The sequence below is a fragment of the Acomys minous genome (genome assembly GCF_964271855.1).
Source record: "Acomys minous genome assembly, chromosome: 12".
Taxonomy (NCBI): Eukaryota; Metazoa; Chordata; class Mammalia; order Rodentia; family Muridae; genus Acomys; species Acomys minous.
This window is the reverse complement of record NC_140493.1, coordinates 69,012,392-69,032,152: the sequence shown is the minus strand read 5'-3', so window position 1 is coordinate 69,032,152 and position 19,761 is coordinate 69,012,392. Positions and strand designations below refer to the sequence as shown.

Here is a 19,761-nt window from a genome sequence, read left to right as displayed (position 1 = left end):
TACTGTACAAATCCCCTAGGCTGATTTTTCACTTGGTATTATTAAGGACAATATAATGGAGTTGGGATCTTCAGAAGAAAGCCTGGTTTCCAGCAGCAGCAGCAGCAGATAGTGACCATGGACGATGGATACACCAAAGGACCACAAGCAAACAGACAGTATGAATGTGGGCCGGACACAGTCGCCTTGGATCCAGATTCTCTGTATAAATGCAGGCAGCTCAGAAACAGAACAAGAAGAAGAGAGGCACAGGTGCTGATGACAGCAGTGAACCAGGTGTCACTCGACCTCTCGTCCTTCAAAGGCTATCGTGTTGACAGCCCTCAAGATTAAAGATCTGGCTCCACCCAATTCTCTAGCCCCGGCTTGCACATCTCTGCTCTTGCCTTTCCAAAGTCTACGTCCCAGGCAGGTCCGTTCCTCATCAGGGCTCTGCACACACTGGTTTATCATGCCTTCGCTTCGGAATTGCTTCAGCTGAGAAGTCACTTCCTCAGAGAAAGCTTCTCCAGCGGCAATACACTCCCACAACTCTCTGTGCGCACTGCTCTTGTCTGGCTTTGGGCCTATCACAACTGCATCTTTTATTTGTATGAATACCATCTCCTTACATGCAGCTTTATGGTGGCGGGCACTTGGTGTATCTGGTTCTTTGCTGAATTCAGCACCCAACATAGGTGCCTGTCACCTGTAGGGACAGGTATGCAACATATTTATTGAACGACTGAATGAGTGCCAGAAGCGCTTAGCCGTAGGATCTAGGTCGGTTTGTGTGTTTGAACCAGCTCTCCATTTTCCCATCTAGTAAACTGAGATAACGGTAATTAACTAGCCAGGCGTGGTGGCGCAGGCCTTTAATCCCAGCACTCGGGAGGCAGAGGCACACAGATCGCTGTGAGTTCGAGAACACCCTGGTCTACAAAGCGAGTCCAAGACAGCCAAAGTGACAGAGAGAAACCATCTTGAAAAACCAAAAAAAAAAAAAAAAAAAACAAACAAACCCAAAAAAAAGAACCTTCAGAACTGCTATGTGTTAAAAGGTCAAGGGATGTAATATGCTTGGTATGTGCATGACATATGGTGAGCATTAGGAAACATTCACTAGTCGCATGACTAAAAAGAAACCGAGGATCTGAAACTTTCAGTGGGAATGTGCACTTAATACCCTTTCGTGTGTAACTGTAAACCCAGACAGAGCAGACCACTCGGCAATCTTACTTCTAGGCATCCACCTAAGCGAATGAAAAACTTACACAAAAATTTAGACAGAAGTGTTTACAGCAGCTTTATTCACAGCTTCTCGGAACGGGAGGCAACCCAGGTGTTTTCAAATCAGCTAGTAGATAAACAAATCAACGGAGTACTACACAAGCAGCAAGCGTGGGTGAGCCACCAATCCATTACGCTAAGTGAGAGGAGACAGATTCAAAAAGACAATGCACTATTATGATTCCCGTTTATATGGAATTTATATGGCATTCTGGAAAAGTCAAAACTCTAGGACTAAAAATCAGGCCAGTAGTTGCCAGATAATAGAGTGGGTGTGAAGACAAGTAGGGGATGATGGGAAATGTCCTAACTGGATTGTGCTTACATAACTACACGCATTTACCAACGCTCACGGCATTGCGGACGGAAACGGGCTAGTTTTGCTGTATGCAAATTATAGCTGATTTAAAATAGAAAAACAAGACAATAGATAAAACTGCATTTCCCTTTAGGAATGGTATATGTGGGTTCCTTTCTCTTTCTGCTCACTTATATGCCCTTTTGTCTATCTTTTTGTTTTATTTTATTTTCATTTTCTTAATTTTATGTGTAGAGGTGTTTTGCCTGCATGTCTATCTGTACACCATGTGGTGTCCACGGAGGCCATAAAACGGTGCTGGATCCCTTGGAACTGGAGTTATAGACTATTGTAGGCTGCCAGGTGGGTGCTGGGAATTGAACCCAGGTCCTCTGGACGAGCAGCTGGTGCTTTTAACGGCTGGGCCATCACTCCAGCTCCTTTATTTTTCTTTTCTTTTCTTTTTAAAGATTTATTTATTTATTACAGATACAGTGTTCTGCCTGCACACCAAAAGGGGCACCAGATCCCATTATAGATGGTTGTGAGCCACCATGTGGGTGCTGGGAATTGAACTCAGAACCCCTGGAAGAGCAGCCAGGGCTCTTAACCGTTGAGCCATCTCCCCAGCCCCTATTTTTCAAGTATGTGTATGTACACAATGTTTGTGGGTGCCCTTGGAGGCCAGAGGGGACGGATGATGCCTTGGAGCTGGCATTACAGGTGACTGGATTGTGATCTGCTCAATGAAGGTGCTTGGAACCAAACTCGGATCCTGGTCCTGTGGAAGAGCAGCAAGCTGTTAAGTGCTGAGACATCTCTCCAGCCTTTGCTTTTGAGTTTTGAGACACAGCCTCCCTGCATAGTCCAGCTTGCCTCCCATTCTCCATCTTCCTGCTGCTGTTTCCAGAGTGCTGGTATTTACAAGCATGTGCTACCCTATCCAGTCGGCACCTGTATCTTCTGAAAATAAAATCACTATATGTTTAATGTAGACATGTGGGAGAATTCAGAAAAAAAATATTTCCTTTTGGTTGAGACAGGGTCTCATGTAGCCCAGATTGGCCTTGAACTCACCGTGTAGTGGAGAACAGATTTAAACTCCTTTTCTCTTGCCTCCATCTTCCAAGTGCTGGGATTATAGGTTCATGCCATCACACCCAGCCAATACTGCTTTCAGAAATATATAGCCTGCCTTCTGAAATACACTGTGCATACATTCCCATGCCATTAAATAATTTTAAAGCCATAATTTTGTGAGTCAGTAATGTGTATGTGTGTGCACGCCGGATATGTGGAGGTCAGAGGACATCCTGAGGTCAGGACTCTCTTTCCAACACGTGGGTTCCAGGGTTTGGGGGCCAGTGCTCCACTAGCTGAGCCCTCTCACCGGCAATTTATCTTTTTAATCATTTCTTTGTTGCTAAAAATTATATTGCACCCACGTTGTGTTTTTTGTTTTTACAAACTAAAACCACAATAAAATTTCATCCCCAACACTGCAACGTTGTGGGATGAGAAAGGCAAACTATATTACTCTTGAAGCAATTTCGATACAATTACACAGAAGAAAAGAAAGTTAGAAGTTCAGCAGGTCCAGAGCCTCCTCCATCGAGAGTTTCACAATGTTGAACTGGTAAGGCAGCCCTTCCCTTGCCTGCAACTCCCTCATTGTTCCAGTGCCTGCTGGAAAAGTGGTTCCACAGGGCGATCTGGCTTGGCTCTTTTGTGATGTAGGAGGCTAGACACCCTAATATTTCCTGTACCACCAGTTTGCGTTTGCCTAATACTTCATATACTTAATGCTTACGACAGTTAATGTGGTATAAGCAGGGTAAGATGGGCGTACTTTGTTCAAAATCATAGGCATATCAAGGGTGTAAACAGGGATGTACATCCTGGATATTAGTCGGTCTCAAAAATAAACACTTCCCAGCGTTGGGTCGCTTTCTTGCCACCACTGCCCCCCCCCCCCCCCCCCGCCACCCTAGCGATGAGGCCTCAGACAACTCTGCCCAGTGGATCCTTATCCAAGGAAAAGACGCTCTCCCGACTTTCAAATGTCCTTGGCAACACCGCCACTTACCAGTTAGGATCATTTCAGTCCCTATGGCATGGAGACATAGACTGGCGCTGACCAAGGGGACCCAAGCGAGCAGGTGTGCATGCTGGCTTACTGCCCACGGGGCTTACTGCTCATCCATCATGACACTGTTGGGGCTGCCGCTCTTTGGAGCGCCCTCGCTCTCCAGCGACACAGGGGCGCCGGTGGGTGACGCCCCCCGGGTGAGGTGGAGAGGGCTCCCAATCTTAAGGACCCGCTGCACCCTGAGTGACCACGGAACCTATGGTTAAGGGCTGCCTGGGGTATACTCCGGGAACTAGACAGAGGGCGTCCTCCACTATCCCAGAGTCCCCTGGTTCCCGGAAGTGCCGGGCTCTCCGGAAGTGCCGGGTTAGCTGTGAGAGTAGCGGCTTGCTAGAGCACTGTCCCTGCAGGGTTGCTGTTCGGCACGGGGGTCTTGGTGACAGCGTTTGTGTAGGGTTGGAGAGGGCCTCAGAGGCTGAGCGGCGGGATGATGGAGGAGGAGGAACTGGAGTTTGTGGAGGAACTGGAGGCCGTGCTGCAGCTCACGCCAGAGGTGCAACTAGCCATAGAGCAGGTGAGAGCTGCACCCCGTCAGGAGGGAACTGCGGAGGAGGGGTGGGCTCCGGGCCCGGGCGGAACCAACCTTCTAGGCTGCAAAGGTAGCGGCCCCGCGCGCGGAGCTCAAGTCTGCGTGGTGGTAAGAAGGAAATGGGTTTCTTAGCTCCGGGGCCGAACGCGTCTTCTCGGTCTTTGGAGGTTGTCACGCGCTGCTGGGTTTGGGCCGAAGTGCTGTGCTCTTTGTACCGGATGAAACTAGAAGGAGCTCCGTGATTGGAGAGTTCAGATTATGGGAGATGGTGAAACCTCATTCATTTTTCATGCTAGTGCTGCTGTTTCTCAGATTAAGCCCTTGGAGAGGGTTGGAATCGGCAGCGGGAGACTTTCTTTGCAGAAACAAATGGCAGGATGGGGGTTGGGCATACTAGAAAATGGCCCTTGTACTGGTTTTGTGTGTGCGTGCGTGTGCTTGTGCGTGTGCGTGTGTGTGTGTGTACACTTGACACACGCTGGAGTCATCTGGAAAAAGGAAGCCACGATTGAAAATTGCCTCCATCTGATTGGCCCAAGGGCAAGTCTGGGGCTCCCCACGCCCCCATTGATGCTGTAGAATGGCCCAGCCCATTGTGGGAGGTACCATCTCTGGGCAGCATAGGTCCTGGGTTGTATAAAAAAGTAAGCCGAGCAAGCCGTGGAAAGCAAGCCAGTAAGCAGTGTTGCCTCATGCTTTCTGCTCCAGCCCCTGCCTTGGCATCACCGGATGATACACTGTAACCTGGAAGCCAAATAAACTCTTTACTTTCCAAGCTGCTTTTGCCCGTGGTGTGTTACTATAGCAACAGGAAGCCAACTAAGAGAGATCATTACCATGATTAAAAGGTCCAGGGCCAGCGAGATGGTTCAGTGGGTAAAGGCGCTTTGACACCGAGCCAGAAAACGACTCCTGACCCCAACCGCCAATATATGCCTAAATACAGTAAAAGTCTTAAAACGTTGAGAAATTCTGCAATTTGGGTTAAATTGGAGAATATTCCTAAGAGTCCTCTCTTCCCAACAAGAAGTTTTTTTGTTGATTAAATTCCCTTGTCAAGTATATTACAACTTTTGGTAATGCTACTAGAAATAATTGTGTAGGCCCCTGTAAAGGGTTTTCTTCTTGGTAAAGGGAAGAAGATCGCCTGTAGAGGAATTGGCATGGGGCTATGATGTAAGAAAAGACACATTAGGAACTAGGGATATGGCTCAGTGGGAAAACACTTGCCTCATGTGCCTGAGGATCTAGGTTCAACACCCTGTACTAGTGTAAAAGAAAGAAAAGAAAGAGAGTCCCACTTAATGACTATTGGGAAGTTTGCCCAAGTAAAGTGTTAATTCTATTACTAATAGCATATATGGACCATTAATAATTTTTGTTTGTTTGTTTGAGACAGAGTTTCTCTGTGTAACAGCTCTAGTTGTTCTGGAACTCATTCTGTAGACCAGGCTGGCCTTGAACTCACAGAGATGATGCCTGCCTGCCTCTGCCTCCCAAGTGCTGAGATTAAAGGTGTGCACCACCACGCCTGGCTCAACCATTAATACTTAATCTTGACTCTGCCACCGTACTAAGTGATGTGCTTACACAGTCCCACTTACAGATTCCTATGTGTGTTTTGGGGGGGATGCTGCTTACTCCTGCATCCCGAGGCTGACAACCCATTGGGTAAAACTTGGGGGTACTGGGGTCATGCTTCCCCAGCATCCTTCAGCCAGAAAATACCCCCATTCCCATTGCACTTTAGACTTCCGGGCTCCAATGGAGTAAGCAATACCGCCCAGTACTGTTTGCATTGGAAACGTTAGAAGATCGTATTATTGTCATTATCACGTGATGATGCATTTTCTAGTCTCAAGTTTTCAAGGCTTAGTCAGCAGATGCCTGATGTCAAGATGAATTTAGATTTTTTTTTCTTACTTATTTGTTGGTTTGTTTGTTTATTCAGGACAGAGTTTCTCTGTGTAGCCTTTGCTTGTAGACCAGGCTGGCCTCGAACTCAGAGATCCGCCTGCTTCTGCCTCGCCAAGTGTTGGGATTACAGGCGTGTGCCACTGCACCAGGCTTTTTTTTTTTTTCTTTCTTACTTCAGTTGTCTAAGGGGCAGGAGAGATGACTCAGTGGTTGAGTTAAGGGCTGATATAATAGAACCACATTTCACCTTGTGGTAAGTTCCAGAGACACTGTATGAAGTGAGTACCACCACAGCCATGTTCCCCTTGAAAATTCTTAAACTGCCGGGAAGCACGCTGCCTAGGCGTCTATTGATAGGTCTAGTGTTTTCTCTGCCAACTCTGGAGCCAGGCGTTCTCTTTACAGGTGTCCCCGGATGAAGTGGCTTAAGCCAGGGCTGTGTTGTGTGAAATCTGTTAATGCCTGGGATTACACCCAGGAACAGGAAGAGAGGGATGGAGAAACCGGGAGAGTGAGGAAGTGGAACACTCATTCACTTCCTCATACCAGGTCACAGGGGCAGGCCCTGTTCCCAGCACACCCTCTGCCAAGGGCATTTAATTAATCGTGGGTCACATGGGATGTGCTGTGTTCCTACCATCCGTGTACAGCATAGAGGTGCTTTGAAAAGAAAATGCTGAGCCTCTCCTCCCCCTGACCGGCCCTTTACATCTCGGACTCTGTCAGCCCTCCTCCTAATAACCATCCTCTGTCTTTCTTAGGAAGACGTTTTGATTTATTCATTTTTATTCTTAAATTTAAAAATTGCTTATTTACTATGTATGTGCGTATGTGTAAGTTTATGCACACCATATGCCTTCAGGAGCTCTTGAAGGCCAGAAGATGGCATCACATTCTCTGGAACTGGAGTTGGAGGCAGTTGCAAGGATCGGCCTGATGGGTTCTGGAAACTGAGCCCAAGATGTCTGCTAGAGCAGCCATTTCTCTTACCCATTAAGAGTCTCTCCTGCTTGTGATTCTTCAGCCCTGTGTTTCTTACAAAGGCTGCTTCCCTGAAGACTGCTCCACAGAGCAATCTGCCTTGAACTGGTAAAATTAAGTACCCATGGGATCAGCCTTGGCTGTCCTGGACTCGCTGTGTAGACCAGGCTGCCCTTGAACTCACAGTGATCTGCCTGCCTCTGCCTCCCAAGTGCTGCAATTACAGGGGTGCACCACCATGTGTGGACTCTGTTTTTCCTTTTTTGATGCCATCTGAAGCATAAAAGATCCCTCTAAGGCAAGCTGAGGCTGTGGCTCCAGTGGTAGAGGCTGGCCTAGAATAGATGAGGCATGGGGCGTGATCTCCAGCACTGAAATATATATACACATAAATAGTGTTTTTGTGTGCAGAGGTAACCAAACTTTTTTTTTTTAAACACAATATTGGGGACTGAACCTGGGGTCTCTAGTTAGACATCTTATCACTGAGTTACAGCACCAGCCCAAATAAAGTCTTTATTTCTTTTTAGACAGAGTCTCATATATCTAAGAATAGCCTCAGACTTGCTGTGTAGCTGACGATGATGACCTTGAATGCCTGATCCTCTTGCTTGCACCTCCCAAGTGCTTAGTTACACGTTTTGTGGCACCACATGTGACTAGACAGAAATAAAAAAATAATGGATAGGTAAATGACTCTCTGGTGCATGTGACTGCTGCTGTTCAGGCTTCCAAGACACCCGCCAGTCCCTAAGGTTTCTGTGTCCTTTACTAGTAGGAGGTGCCCACGTTCTAGCTTCTGTTATGCCAAGATGTCAGCACTGCAGGTATTGAAAAGTCAAGATTGACTTTGGTGTGTGTGTGTGTGTGTGTGTGTGTGTGTTGTTTTGTTTCCTGTCACAGTTTTGGAAGTCTGAAATCTTGAATCAAAAATACTAGCAGGAGCCAGAAATTCTGGCACACCTCTGTCACCTTAAGTACTTGGGAGGCTGAGGCAGGAGGACCAGATTGAGACCAGCCTGAGCTATCTAATGAGTTGCATGTTAGCTTAATATATATGTATTAAGACCATCTCTCACAAAACCCAAAGCAACCATCATCCTCGGGAACCAGCGCCTGCCGGCCCACGCTCTGCAGCCCCGGGGAGCCTCCCGCTCTTCTTGCTTCTGGCGGTGGCTGGCGTCGCTTAGTGTTCCTTGGCTTGCAGGTGTCATTCCTATTCCCCCTCTGGTCTTCTTGTGCCTTTCCTCCTGTCTCCTTGACTCCTGCGCCCCAGCATCTACTTATTTCCTTGAGTATCCATTGTACGTGAAGCATTATGAAATGAAAAAAAAAAGTTGGAAAATTTCTCTTTCTGTTTTATTTTGTCTTCAAGAGCCAACTGTCTAATATAAAGATTGAATTTTGAATCCCCATTTTTATAATTTTATTTCCTTGTTTTAGCATCATTCTGTGTGTGTATAGGATGTGATGTGTGGGTGCACATGCCACAGCACGGAGTGCACGTCAGAGGACCGTGCTGTGACCCTGGAGTCTGGGGCTCCCTCTTGGCTCGCTAGGCTCACGGGACCTTTGCTTCCCAAGTCCCCTTGCTGCTCCCGGTCCTTCTGGTTGGAACATAATCCCCAAAGCCTCAGGACAGACTTGTATATCTCTGTGGTGTCCCACGCGATGTTTTAATCAATAACCCCTGCTTTTCTGTAGGTATTTCCAAGCCAGGATCCCCTCGATCAAGCGGACTTCAATGCGGTGGAATATATCAATACTCTGTTCCCAACAGAGCAAGTAAGTGACCAGCTCTAGGTTTCCTTCTTCTCGGGCCTTCTGTCTCATCCTGCGTCTCGTGGCTGCTGTGATAAACAGGTGTCAGTAAGTTCAAATCAGAGCCCACCGTAACCAGCGGGGCCAGTTAGCGAGTTCAACGAGCATTATTTGGTGAGTGTGTTAGAAATTGTGCCTTTAGGGGCTGGAGAGATGGCTCAGTGCTTAAGAGCACTGACTGCTTTTCCAGAGGGCCCAGGTTCAAGTCCCAGCAACCACATGGCATCTCAGATCTGTCTGTAACTCCAAGTACATACATGCAGGCAAAACACCAATGCACATAAAATTAAAATAAATAAATTATTTTTAAAAAACAAGAAAAAGAAATTGTACCTTTAGTTTGTAGGAGGTTCTCTCACTCCTCACCAAACTTTGTGTTATAAATTGGGGTTTCATAACATAGGAAGGGAAAGTGGGAACAAGGCAGGCAGGATAAACCCCAAGTGATAAAGCAGCTCTTTAAAGTTGAAGGCATTTGCTTATATCCTCTTGTCATGTGATTTGCCTTGATGGGCTTTTAAAAAAAGACTTATTTATTTATTTAGTGTATATGAGTGTTCTATCTGCAACTGTGCCTGCATGCCACCCACCTTGTGGTTGCTGGGAATCGAACTCAGGACCTCTGGAAGAGCAGACAGTGCCCTTAACCACTGAGCCATCTCTCCAACCCTAATTTTTTTTTTTAACAGTAATCCAGAGTTAGAAGCTGGAAAATTGGGGGGAGGCCAGGTAGATATTCCCTCTCTCTCTCTCTCTCTCTCTCTCTCTCTCTCTCTCTTTCTCTCTCTCTCTCTCTCCACAGGGTCTGATAAGGCCCAGCGTGGCCTTCACTGTGTAGCCAGGGTGGTCCTCTTGCCTCTGCCTCTTCAGTGCTGGATGACAGATGTGTGTCACCGTGCCCAACTTTGGGTTTTTCATTTCTTCGCTAAGTGAGTGTTTACTGGGTACAGTGTGCTGTCAGTCACTGTCCTGGGCATGGGCATGCGTCCTTGCCACTGAGGTGTGCCTGAGCAGCAGACGGGATCCTGCTGAATGATATGAGGGAGATAGGAAAGAAGAGTGCAAGACAAAAGGGTTTCCTTAGGAAAATAAAAACCCGGGAGCTTTCAGCCAGTTCTGAAGGAGTCATTTATTCAGTCAGCCAGTCAAACTCACCCGTCACGTATGATGTATATGTTAAATACCAGGGACTGTTTTGGAAGCTGGAGAGAAATGGTCAACATAGCAAGCTAGTTCCTGGTCTCACGGAGTACAGAAGGAAGACAAGAAAAGAAAAGTGCCCACAGGGCCCACTCTGCATACTTTTGTGGGGCTGGAGGGGAGAGATCCATTCCAAGATGGAGGAGTCCTTGCCAGTGCAGAATTTATGGTCGACTTCAGTAATTGAGCATAGAACTTACATTTAAAAGGCAATATGGGTCTGTTTGGTCAGTGATGATTATGGTTTTGTACACAAATCCTCATTTCTACCACAACTATACTGTTAAGATTTAGCATTGAGGCTGGGCGGAGGTGGCGCACGCATTTAATCCCAGCACTCTCGAGGCAGAGGCAGATGGATTGCTGTGAATTCAAGACCAGCCTGGTCTATAAAGCAAGCAAGTCCAGGACAGCCGAGGCTACACAGGGAAACCTTGTCTTGAAAAACAAACAAACAAAAAGATTTAGCATTGAGCCGGGTGTAGTGGCGCCTACGTTTAATCCCAGCACTCGGATTAGCTTTGACCTGCTATTGATTGCCCCAGGCATCCTAAACATTTAACAACTATGGATTCTCCACTGTGTTGATGTATAATGACCGTGTGACAAGTAAATGTGGCAGAATGCTCAGCTGAGCTGTGATAGGAGGCATATTGGATACGCTGAATGTAGGCTCAGGAGGCCAGAGGCTCCCCTGAGAAAATGGCATGGTAGGCCATGTCAACCGTGCTAGACTTTGGTTGTAGCCTGCTCCACTTGGCACCTTTACTTGGTGTTGCAAGGAAGAGCAGATGTGGGTGATAAACAGGGGCAGTGTTGGGTGTAGGCAGTGTAGGCCTGCGCAGCTAGCTCACCTGCGGCCGTCAGGTGGAAGTAAAGCAGGTGAACATTCAAAAGTGTGGAGCACACTCCCTGTCACTGTTCACACCCTGACAAACACACCTTCATACACCCCTGTCACTGTTCACACCCTGACAAACACACCTTCATACACCCCTGTCACTGTTCACACCCTGACAAACACACCTTCATACACCCCTGTCACTGTTCACACCCTGACAAACACACCTTCATACACCCCTGTCACTGTTCACACCCTGACAAACACACCTTCATACACTCCCTGTCACTGTTCACACCCTGACAAACACACCTTCATACACCCCTGTCACTGTTCACACCCTGACAAACACACCTTCATACACCCCTGTCACTGTTCACACCCTGACAAACACACCTTCATACACCCCTGTCACTGTTCACACCCTGACAAACACACCTTCATACACCCCTGTCACTGTTCACACCCTGACAAACACACCTTCATACACTCCCTGTCACTGTTCACACCCTGACAAACACACCTTCATACACCCCTGTCACTGTTCACACCCTGACAAACACACGTTCATACACTCCCCTGTCACTGTTCACACCCTGACAAACACACCTTCATACACTCCATGTCACTGTTCACACCCTGACAAACACACCTTCATACACCCCTGTCACTGTTCACACCCTGACAAACACACCTTCATACACCCCTGTCACTGTTCACACCCTGACAAACACACCTTCATACACCCCTGTCACTGTTCACACCCTGACAAACACACCTTCATACACTCCATGTCACTGTTCACACCCTGACAAACACACCTTCATACACCCCTGTCACTGTTCACACCCTGACAAACACACCTTCATACACCCCTGTCACTGTTCACACCCTGACAAACACACCTTCATACACTCCATGTCACTGTTCACACCCTGACAAACACACCTTCATACACCCCTGTCACTGTTCACACCCTGACAAACACACCTTCATACATTCCCTGTCACTGTTCACACCCTGACAAACACACCTTCATACACTCCCTGTCACTGTTCACACCCTAACAAACACACCTTCATATCGCACATCGCCAATATCATCCCAGCCTTTTCTGACTTTAATAACAAAGTTATCTTTTTGTTTTTGTTTTTTTTAACAGTCTATTTAAAAAAAAATACAACAATTTTTAAAATAAAATTTGAGAAATGTTCACTGTGTGATTGTCTTTTTGGAGATTTTGTCAGTAGCATAGCCTTTATTGTTCAAGATTGCTGTGAGAGTAGAGTTAGGGGTGAGCTAGTGACAGAAATTCGGTAACAACTGCCTTAATGACAGCTGGTTGGCCAGTTGTTTTACTCCTCCTGTCTTTTGGTTTTTTCCAAGACAGGGTCTCTCTGTGTAGCCTTAGCTGTCCTGGACTTGCTTTGTAGACCAGGCTGGTCTTGAACTCACAGAGATCTGCCTGCCTCTGCCTCCCAAGTGCTGGGATTACAGGTATGGCCACCACACCAGGATAGAGGCACAGCTTTAATCTCAGCTGTCATGAGGCAGAGGCAAGAAGATATCTGCAAATTTGAGGCCAGCCTGGTCTACATAATAAGTTCTAGGATATCCAGGGCTACATAGCAAGATTCTGTCACAACAAAAATAACAGATGCCAAGTCAAGTAAACAAACAAACAAACAAAAAATCAGTGTTAAAAAATTACATAGGAAGCTACCAGGTTTTCACCTCTTTCTGAAATGATTGTGTACATTCATACAAAAACATACATTATTAATTAATTAACTTATTTATTGTTTTTCAAGACAGGGTTTCTCTGTATAGCCTTGGCTGTCATGGAACTCACTCTGTAGACCAGGCTGGCCTGGAACTCATAGAGTTCTACCTGTCTCTGCCTCCCAAGTGCTGAGATTACAGGCATGTGCCACCACCAGCTGGCTTACACACACACACACACACACACACACACACACACACACACATTTTTAAGTAAAGCATTTGTTATTCCCCAGATTTAGTTTTGTGTCTTGTCTGATCATATTTCCACATGCATGATAGTGTTCTATGAAGTTTCTTACAGTAAGTCAGAAAGTGCAGAACACAGGGTCAGGTCTCACTTTATTTTCCTGGTCCTAGACTTACACCCAGTAGCTCACCTAAGAGCCCAGAGTCCTACAGATCTTTACGGAAAACAGTAGAAGGCGGTGCCCTAATATACCAATTCTTTTAACACTTGGACAAAACCAAGGTGTTTTTTGTTTTGTTTTTAATAATTTATTTTTATTTTATGTGCATTGGTATTTTGCCTGAATGTGTCTGTGTGAGGTTTCGGGTCTTGGAGTTACAGACAGTTGTGAGCTGCTATGTGGGTGCTGGGAATTGAACCTGGATCCTTTGGAAGAGCAGTCAGTGCTCTTGAGCGCTGAGCCATCTTTCCAGCCCTTGTTTTTTTTTTTTTAAAGATATCTACATATGAAGGTTTAGTGGCATTGTAAGTGACGTGATGAGGCTGTAGTTCTCTTAAGTGGCTTACATGTCTGTGGATGCTATGGCTGGAGTGGGAGCCACAAGTCCTCGGATGTTTCTTCTTCATCAGGTTGAATCTCAGCTTCTGGCTGACTTGAGGGACTCAAAATAACCCAGATAAGGTGCTGGAGAGATGGCTCAGTAGTTAGAGCACTTGCTCTTGTAGAGGACATAGGTTCAGTTCCCAGCATCCACACACAACTATCTGTAAGAACAATTCCACACATCCCAGTGTCATCTTAGGGCTTTGTCAGGTAGCAATCATACGTGTGGTGTGCATATATGCATGCAGGCACTCATACATAAAATAAATAAAAATAAATAGAAAAAAAACAACAACCAAGACTGGCCAGTGGTGACACATATCTTTAATCCCAACACACAGAGGCAGGAAGATCTCTGTGAGTTCGAGGCCAGCCTGCTCTACAGAGTGAGTTCCAGGACCGTCAAGGCTACACAGAGAAATGCTGTTTCAAAAAACCAAACCAACCAACCAACCAACCAAACAAAAACCAAACAAAAATTCTCAGCCAAATAAATAAGTAAAGAAACTTTTTGACTTGTTACCTGTGGTACTCCTGTTGCCCTACTGTATTCTCAGCCAAATAAATAAGTAAAGAAACTTTTTGACTTGTTAACTGTGGTACTCCTGTTGCCCTACTGTAGAAGGGTCATGATTTACGGCCAGCTTTGTCTAAAAATAATAATAATAATAATTACAAGGGCTGGAGAGATGACTCAGTGGTTAAAAGCACTGGTTTCTTCCAGAGGAGCTTGGGTCAATTCCCAGCACACACATGGCATCTGTAACTCCAGTTCCAGGGGATCTGACACCCTCACACAGACATACATGCAAGCAAAACACCAATGCACATACAATAAAAATTAAAAAGTAATTATAAAAGAATATTTATTGGCCTTAGGTCTTTATTATCAAGTAGAAAGAAAGAAAGAAAGAAAGAAAGAGGAAACAAACCACCCCAAAGTGACAAATTCATCCTTTCTTATTTTTTTTTAAGATTTATTTATCTATTATATACACAATGTTCTGCCTGAGTGTGTGCCTGCACACCAGAAGAGGGCACCAGATCTCATTATAGATGGCTGTGAGCCACCATGTGGTTGCTGGGAATTGAACTCAGGACCTTTGGAAGAGCAGCCAGTGCTCTTAACCTCTGAGCCATCTCTCCAGCTCCCCCACCCCGAGTCCATTTCTTAAAAAAGCATATCCCTTTATAGAAGAATAGAATGTGACACAGCACTGATACATCCCTGAGAACGTGCTATTTTATCAAGGATATTAAATAGAGGAAATGCTTTACAATAATTAAAGCATTTAGCAATGCAGTCCTATTAAAACCAAACCAGATGAGTGGTTGTCAGAAGATGTACCAAGCAGCAACACGTCCAGTCTCTGGATGCTTACAGGGCTTCCTTCCGACTCCAGGGAGGACTCGCAATCATGAGTGGGGCATGTCAGCGCCATCAGACAGGTGTAAAGGAAGCCCAAGCATTCCAGAGAGGCAGCATGGCCTGCAGGTGTGGCGGCTTGGTGATAGAACATTGGCTTAGCACCAACTAGGCCCCAGCACAAACAAAACGGTGAAGCAAAGCATAGCAAAACAAAAGAGCAGAAGCGTATACACAGGTCTGTCCTGCCAGACCCTGCTTCCTGAGCTTTTTAAAAAGAGATTTATTTAGGTGTATGAGTGCTCCATTTGCATGTATGCCTGCTTGACAGAAGAGAGCGTCACATCCCAGTAGAGGTGGTTGTGAGCCACCATGTGGTTGCTGGGAATTGAACTCAGGACCTCTAGAAGAGCAGACATTGCTCTTAACCCCTCGGCCATCTCTCCAGCCCCCTTCTATGTCCTGAAATTTAACTTGGAGGAGGATGGTTGGGTGCCTCATACGCCTGGGGAATTAAGGAAAAGAATTTCGGCAAAGTGACCACATTAAATGTTAGGATTCTCTCTTGTGCTTGTCCAGTAGAAAAGCTGTAAATGTATCAGCTAATTAAGGATATAGGATTTTTTAAAAAGTGTGTGTGTCTGTGTGTTTGTACCTGTGGTGTGTGTGTGTTTATGTTTGTGTGTGTCATTGTGAGTATGTGTCTGTATGTTTGTGTGTGTGTTCTGTGTGTTTATGTATATGTGAGTGTGTGTCTCTGTGTGTGTTTGTGTATGTCATTTGTCTCTGTGTGTGTGTCTGTGTGTTTGCATATATGTTTGTGTTTGTGTGTGTCTGTGAGTGTGTCTGTGTGTGTCTGTGTGTATGTTTGTGTTTGTGCATGTGAGTGTGTGTGTATATGTATGCATGTATCTGCATGTATGTGTCTGTGTGAGTGTGTGTGTGTGTGTCTGCCCGCGTGTGCACTAGGGATTGAATCTAGAGCTTCACACATGCTAGGCAGGTGCTCTAGCACTGAGCTATGCCCTGAGTCCTCTTTCTGTTCTTTTGATTATTCTTGGGCTGCTAGGTCTTTGTTGTCTCCCAGCACACCTGTCCAGTGTCTCTGTGCCAGAAGGGCCATCATGGCCATATGTCCTTATAGCACACCTGTCCAGTGTCTCTAGAGGTGCCAGAAGGGCCATCATGGCCATATGCCCTTATAGCACACCCGTCCAGTGTCTCTAGGGGTGCCAGAAGGGCCATCGTGGCCATATGCCCTTATAGCACACCCGTCCAGTGTCTCTAGAGGTGCCAGAAGGGCGGTCAGGTAGATATGCCCTTATGCCCTGATTTTTTTTTTTTTCCTATCAGTGGGCCTTGTCTACAGGTCTTTGCTATTGTATATGTTGGTGTGTGCAGGCATCTTGGTGCCATGCTGTGCTCTTGGAGGACAGCTGTGGAGTTGGTTCTCTCCCACAATTGTAGGTTCTGCGAATCAAACTCATTAGGCTTGCACAGCAAGTTCTTTCACCTGCTGAGCCATCTCTCTGGTCCTCTCTCACTTTCAAAGTGCAACTGCACATCTGCGTGATTATTTTGGGTGTTCTTAGATTCAATGTTGTGTGCTGGTTGGTGGTGGCGCATACCTTTAATCTTAGCACTCAGGAGGCAGAGGCCAGACCTGGTCTACAGAGTGCGTTCTGGGATAGCAAACCCTGTCTCAAAAAACCAAAAGAGGAGGGAGGGACGGAGGGAGGGAGGGAGGTGGGGAGGACATATGCATAGGCTGGTGAGAAGTCTGAACAAGTAAAGGCACCTTCCACTAAGCCTGAGGACCTAAGTTCAATCCCAAGGCCTATACAACAGAAGAGAACCAGTTCTCACAAGCTGCCCTTTGACCTTTGTGCTCAAGCCATACTTGTGCATGCACATGTGCACAAACACAAATAAATGAAGTGTAATAAAATGTTTATTTTTTTATTTATGAGTGTATGTGTGTCTATATCTGTTTGTGCCATGTGTATTTAAGTTCCTGCAGGGGCCAGAAAGGTTGTCAAGAGTCCCTTGAACTGAATTTACAGGCAGTTAGGGGGTACGTGACATGAGTGCTAGGAACTGAATTCAGGTCCTCTGGAAGAACAGCAGTGCACTTAGCTGCTTATCTCTCCAGCTTCCCCGACACTTAAAAAAAAAAAACCTATGTATAGCTGGGCGTGGTGATGTACACCTTTAATCCCAGCACTCAGGAGGCAGAGGCAAGAGTTCAAGGCCAGCCTGATCTACATAGAGCAGCAGCAGCAGCAGCAGCAGTACCACCACCTCCACCACCTCCACCACCACATACACAGAGACACACACACACACACACACAATCATGATTGTTGTTTTAAGAATGAGTTCCAGCAGAGTTGGTAGGCCAGGAACTGTTAGGCCTGTTTTTCTTAGAAACTCAGGATGTTGAACAGCTGTCCTCCAGTGAGTTGGCAGTGGCAGGATAGGCCAGCGCAAGGCTCTGAGCAGCTCGCCAGTTCTGAAGGTCTAATCTTCAGGAGAGTAGGTTAGGACTAAATCCACCCCATAAAAGTAGCTTCTCTTTTCTGACTTTCACTCTTGCCTCTGGCTGACTATTCTTGGATCCCGAAAATTTGAAGTAAATCTTGGCTTAAGAGGAGAGGTGTGAACAGACTAGTTGGCACCTCAGGTCTGTTCCTGGAAGGTTCCTGGCTTTCTCTTGTCAGCATGCAGCCAGAAGCAATTTCTAAGCATACTTCCTCCTGAGAAAAAGTATCTGTTGGGGCAGAGGTAAGGGAAGCTAGGGAATACCATCCTTCCCATCTTCCACTAGGGGGCACCATTTCACCATATTTTCTCTTTAGGTCCATCTGTTTTTACTATTCTGTGACAGCCAATATAGATGAATTAAAATACAGGCTAATACTCAGAGGCAAAAAGAAGCATTGCCAGCCGCTGACATGTTACTAATGTGTGTGCTCTTCCAGTTTCCTAACACATCTACAGTCACTAAAGTAACTTTATTTGCTTGGTGAAGGATAAGGTATTAAAGAGACATATGTATTTCCCCCCTTTTTTAGAGACAGTGTTTCTCTTGCAGCCCTGACTGTCCTAGAACTCATTCTGTAGACAAGGCTGGACTCAAACTCTGCATCTGCCTCTGCTTAGAGTGCTGGGATTAAAGGTGTGCGCCACCATGCCTGGCTGCTGTGTTGTTTTGTTTTTGTTTTTGTTTCTGTTTTTCGAGACAGGGTTGCTCTGTGTAACAGCCCTGGCCGTCCTGGACTTGCTTTGTAGACCAGGCTGGCCTAGAACTCTGAGATCCGCCTGCCTCTGCCTCCCGAGTTGCTGGCTTTGTTTTTTGAGAAAGAGTGTCACTAAGTAGACTGACATCAAACTTGTGATCCTCTTGCCTCAGACTCTTGAGTGCCCAGATTACAGGTGTGTGGTGTTATGCTTGGCTTTAGCAAATAAATTGATGAGCTTGAGGGCCAGCCTGGTCTACAAAGTGAGTCCAGGACAGCCAAGGCTACACAGAGGAACCCTGCCTCGAAAAAACAAACAAACAAACAAACAAAAAAACAAAAGAAAAGAATTTTCCCTATTAAGGGCACCATCACTCAAGTAGGACCTTGCAGACTAACACCATGTCCTCAGAGCGCCTTTCTTGGCTTTTGGCGGTCACTGGCTTCCTCAGGGAGCCATTGTTCTGGCTTCCAAGCTGAGAAGTAATTTCACCTGTTCTGGAACCACGTCAGTGGGGTTGTGCAGCCCATAGCCTTGCTTCTGGCGCTCCCCAGCAGTGCTGTGAGGAAGAATTAGACACTTTGCTATGGCTGCATTCATTCAGCCCATTTCTCTCTATACTTTATTTTGTGATTTTTGTCATAGTCTTTTTTTTTTCCTTTGTTGAGACAGGATCTCACTTTGTAGTGTCAGCCAACCTTGAATTCAAGGGACTCCCCTGGCCCTGCCTCCTGAGTGCCATGACTAAAAGAAGGTGCCACCACACCTAGCCCACAGCCTTACCTATCATGTGTTAGCAAGTATCGCTCAAGCTTTATAGGTCTTGCAGTGCCTGTCACAACTTCCCAACTCTGCCACTGTAGTACACAGGCAGCCATAGACGTGGAAGTCGAGCACTGTGGCAGTGTCCCACTAAAATGTCAAAAGGGAATGGGGTATTTGTCAGCCACTGCTGAGTGTTAAAAGGAACCAGGCTGGGAAGATGGCTCAGCATGCGCTGCTGAGGGGGAAAGTGTGGGGAGTGACTGAAGAAGACTCCTAATGTCAGCCTCTGGCCTATGCATACGTGTGTGCTCACAGAATGTGCAAACATGTACATACATGTACACACACAAAATCCAAAAAAAGTTTTTGGTTTTTGTTTTGGTTTTGCAAGACAAAGTCTCTCTGTGTTAGCTTTGGCTGTCCTGGACTCGCCTTATAGACTAGGCTGGCCTCGAACTCACAGCAGTCCGCTTGCCTCTGCCTCCCGAGTGCTGGGATTAAAGGTGTGCGCCAGCACGCCCAGCCCCTCAAAAAGTTTTTTAATTAGATGATTTTTAAAAGAATTAAATGTGGGGTCAAGATTAAACTTGAGGCTGGGTGCAGTGGTGCATTCCTGCAATCCCAGAGCTAGGGGAGGCAGAGGCAGGTGGATTTCTGTGAGTTCAAGGCCAGCCTGGTCTACAAAGCAAGTCCAGGACAGCCAAGGCTACACACAGAGAAACCCTGTCTGAAAAAACAAACAAACAAACAAACAAGGTGTCATAAGCAGCCCTTTCATACATTATTTTCCTGTGAAAGAGAATTCCAGG

General features: G+C 46.2%; 2 protein-coding genes across 2 annotated transcripts in view; one reads left to right on the top strand and one right to left on the bottom strand.

Moving 5' to 3' along the window:
* Window positions 1–3,855, bottom strand: part of TLCD3A (TLC domain containing 3A) — a 30,757-nt gene extending 26,902 nt beyond the window's left edge. Inside the window, exon 1 of the mRNA XM_084802861.1 lies at window positions 3,654–3,855. The gene's annotated coding sequence lies outside the window, so the exon portion shown is untranslated. The remainder of the gene's footprint in view (window positions 1–3,653) is intronic.
* A 143-nt stretch (window positions 3,856–3,998) lies between these two features.
* Window positions 3,999–19,761, top strand: part of VPS53 (VPS53 subunit of GARP complex) — a 137,599-nt gene continuing 121,836 nt past the window's right edge. The window contains exons 1-2 of the mRNA XM_084802771.1: window positions 3,999–4,230; window positions 8,848–8,928. Coding sequence (XP_084658897.1) covers window positions 4,144–4,230; window positions 8,848–8,928 — 168 coding nt within the window. The 5' untranslated portion in view covers window positions 3,999–4,143. The remainder of the gene's footprint in view (window positions 4,231–8,847; window positions 8,929–19,761) is intronic.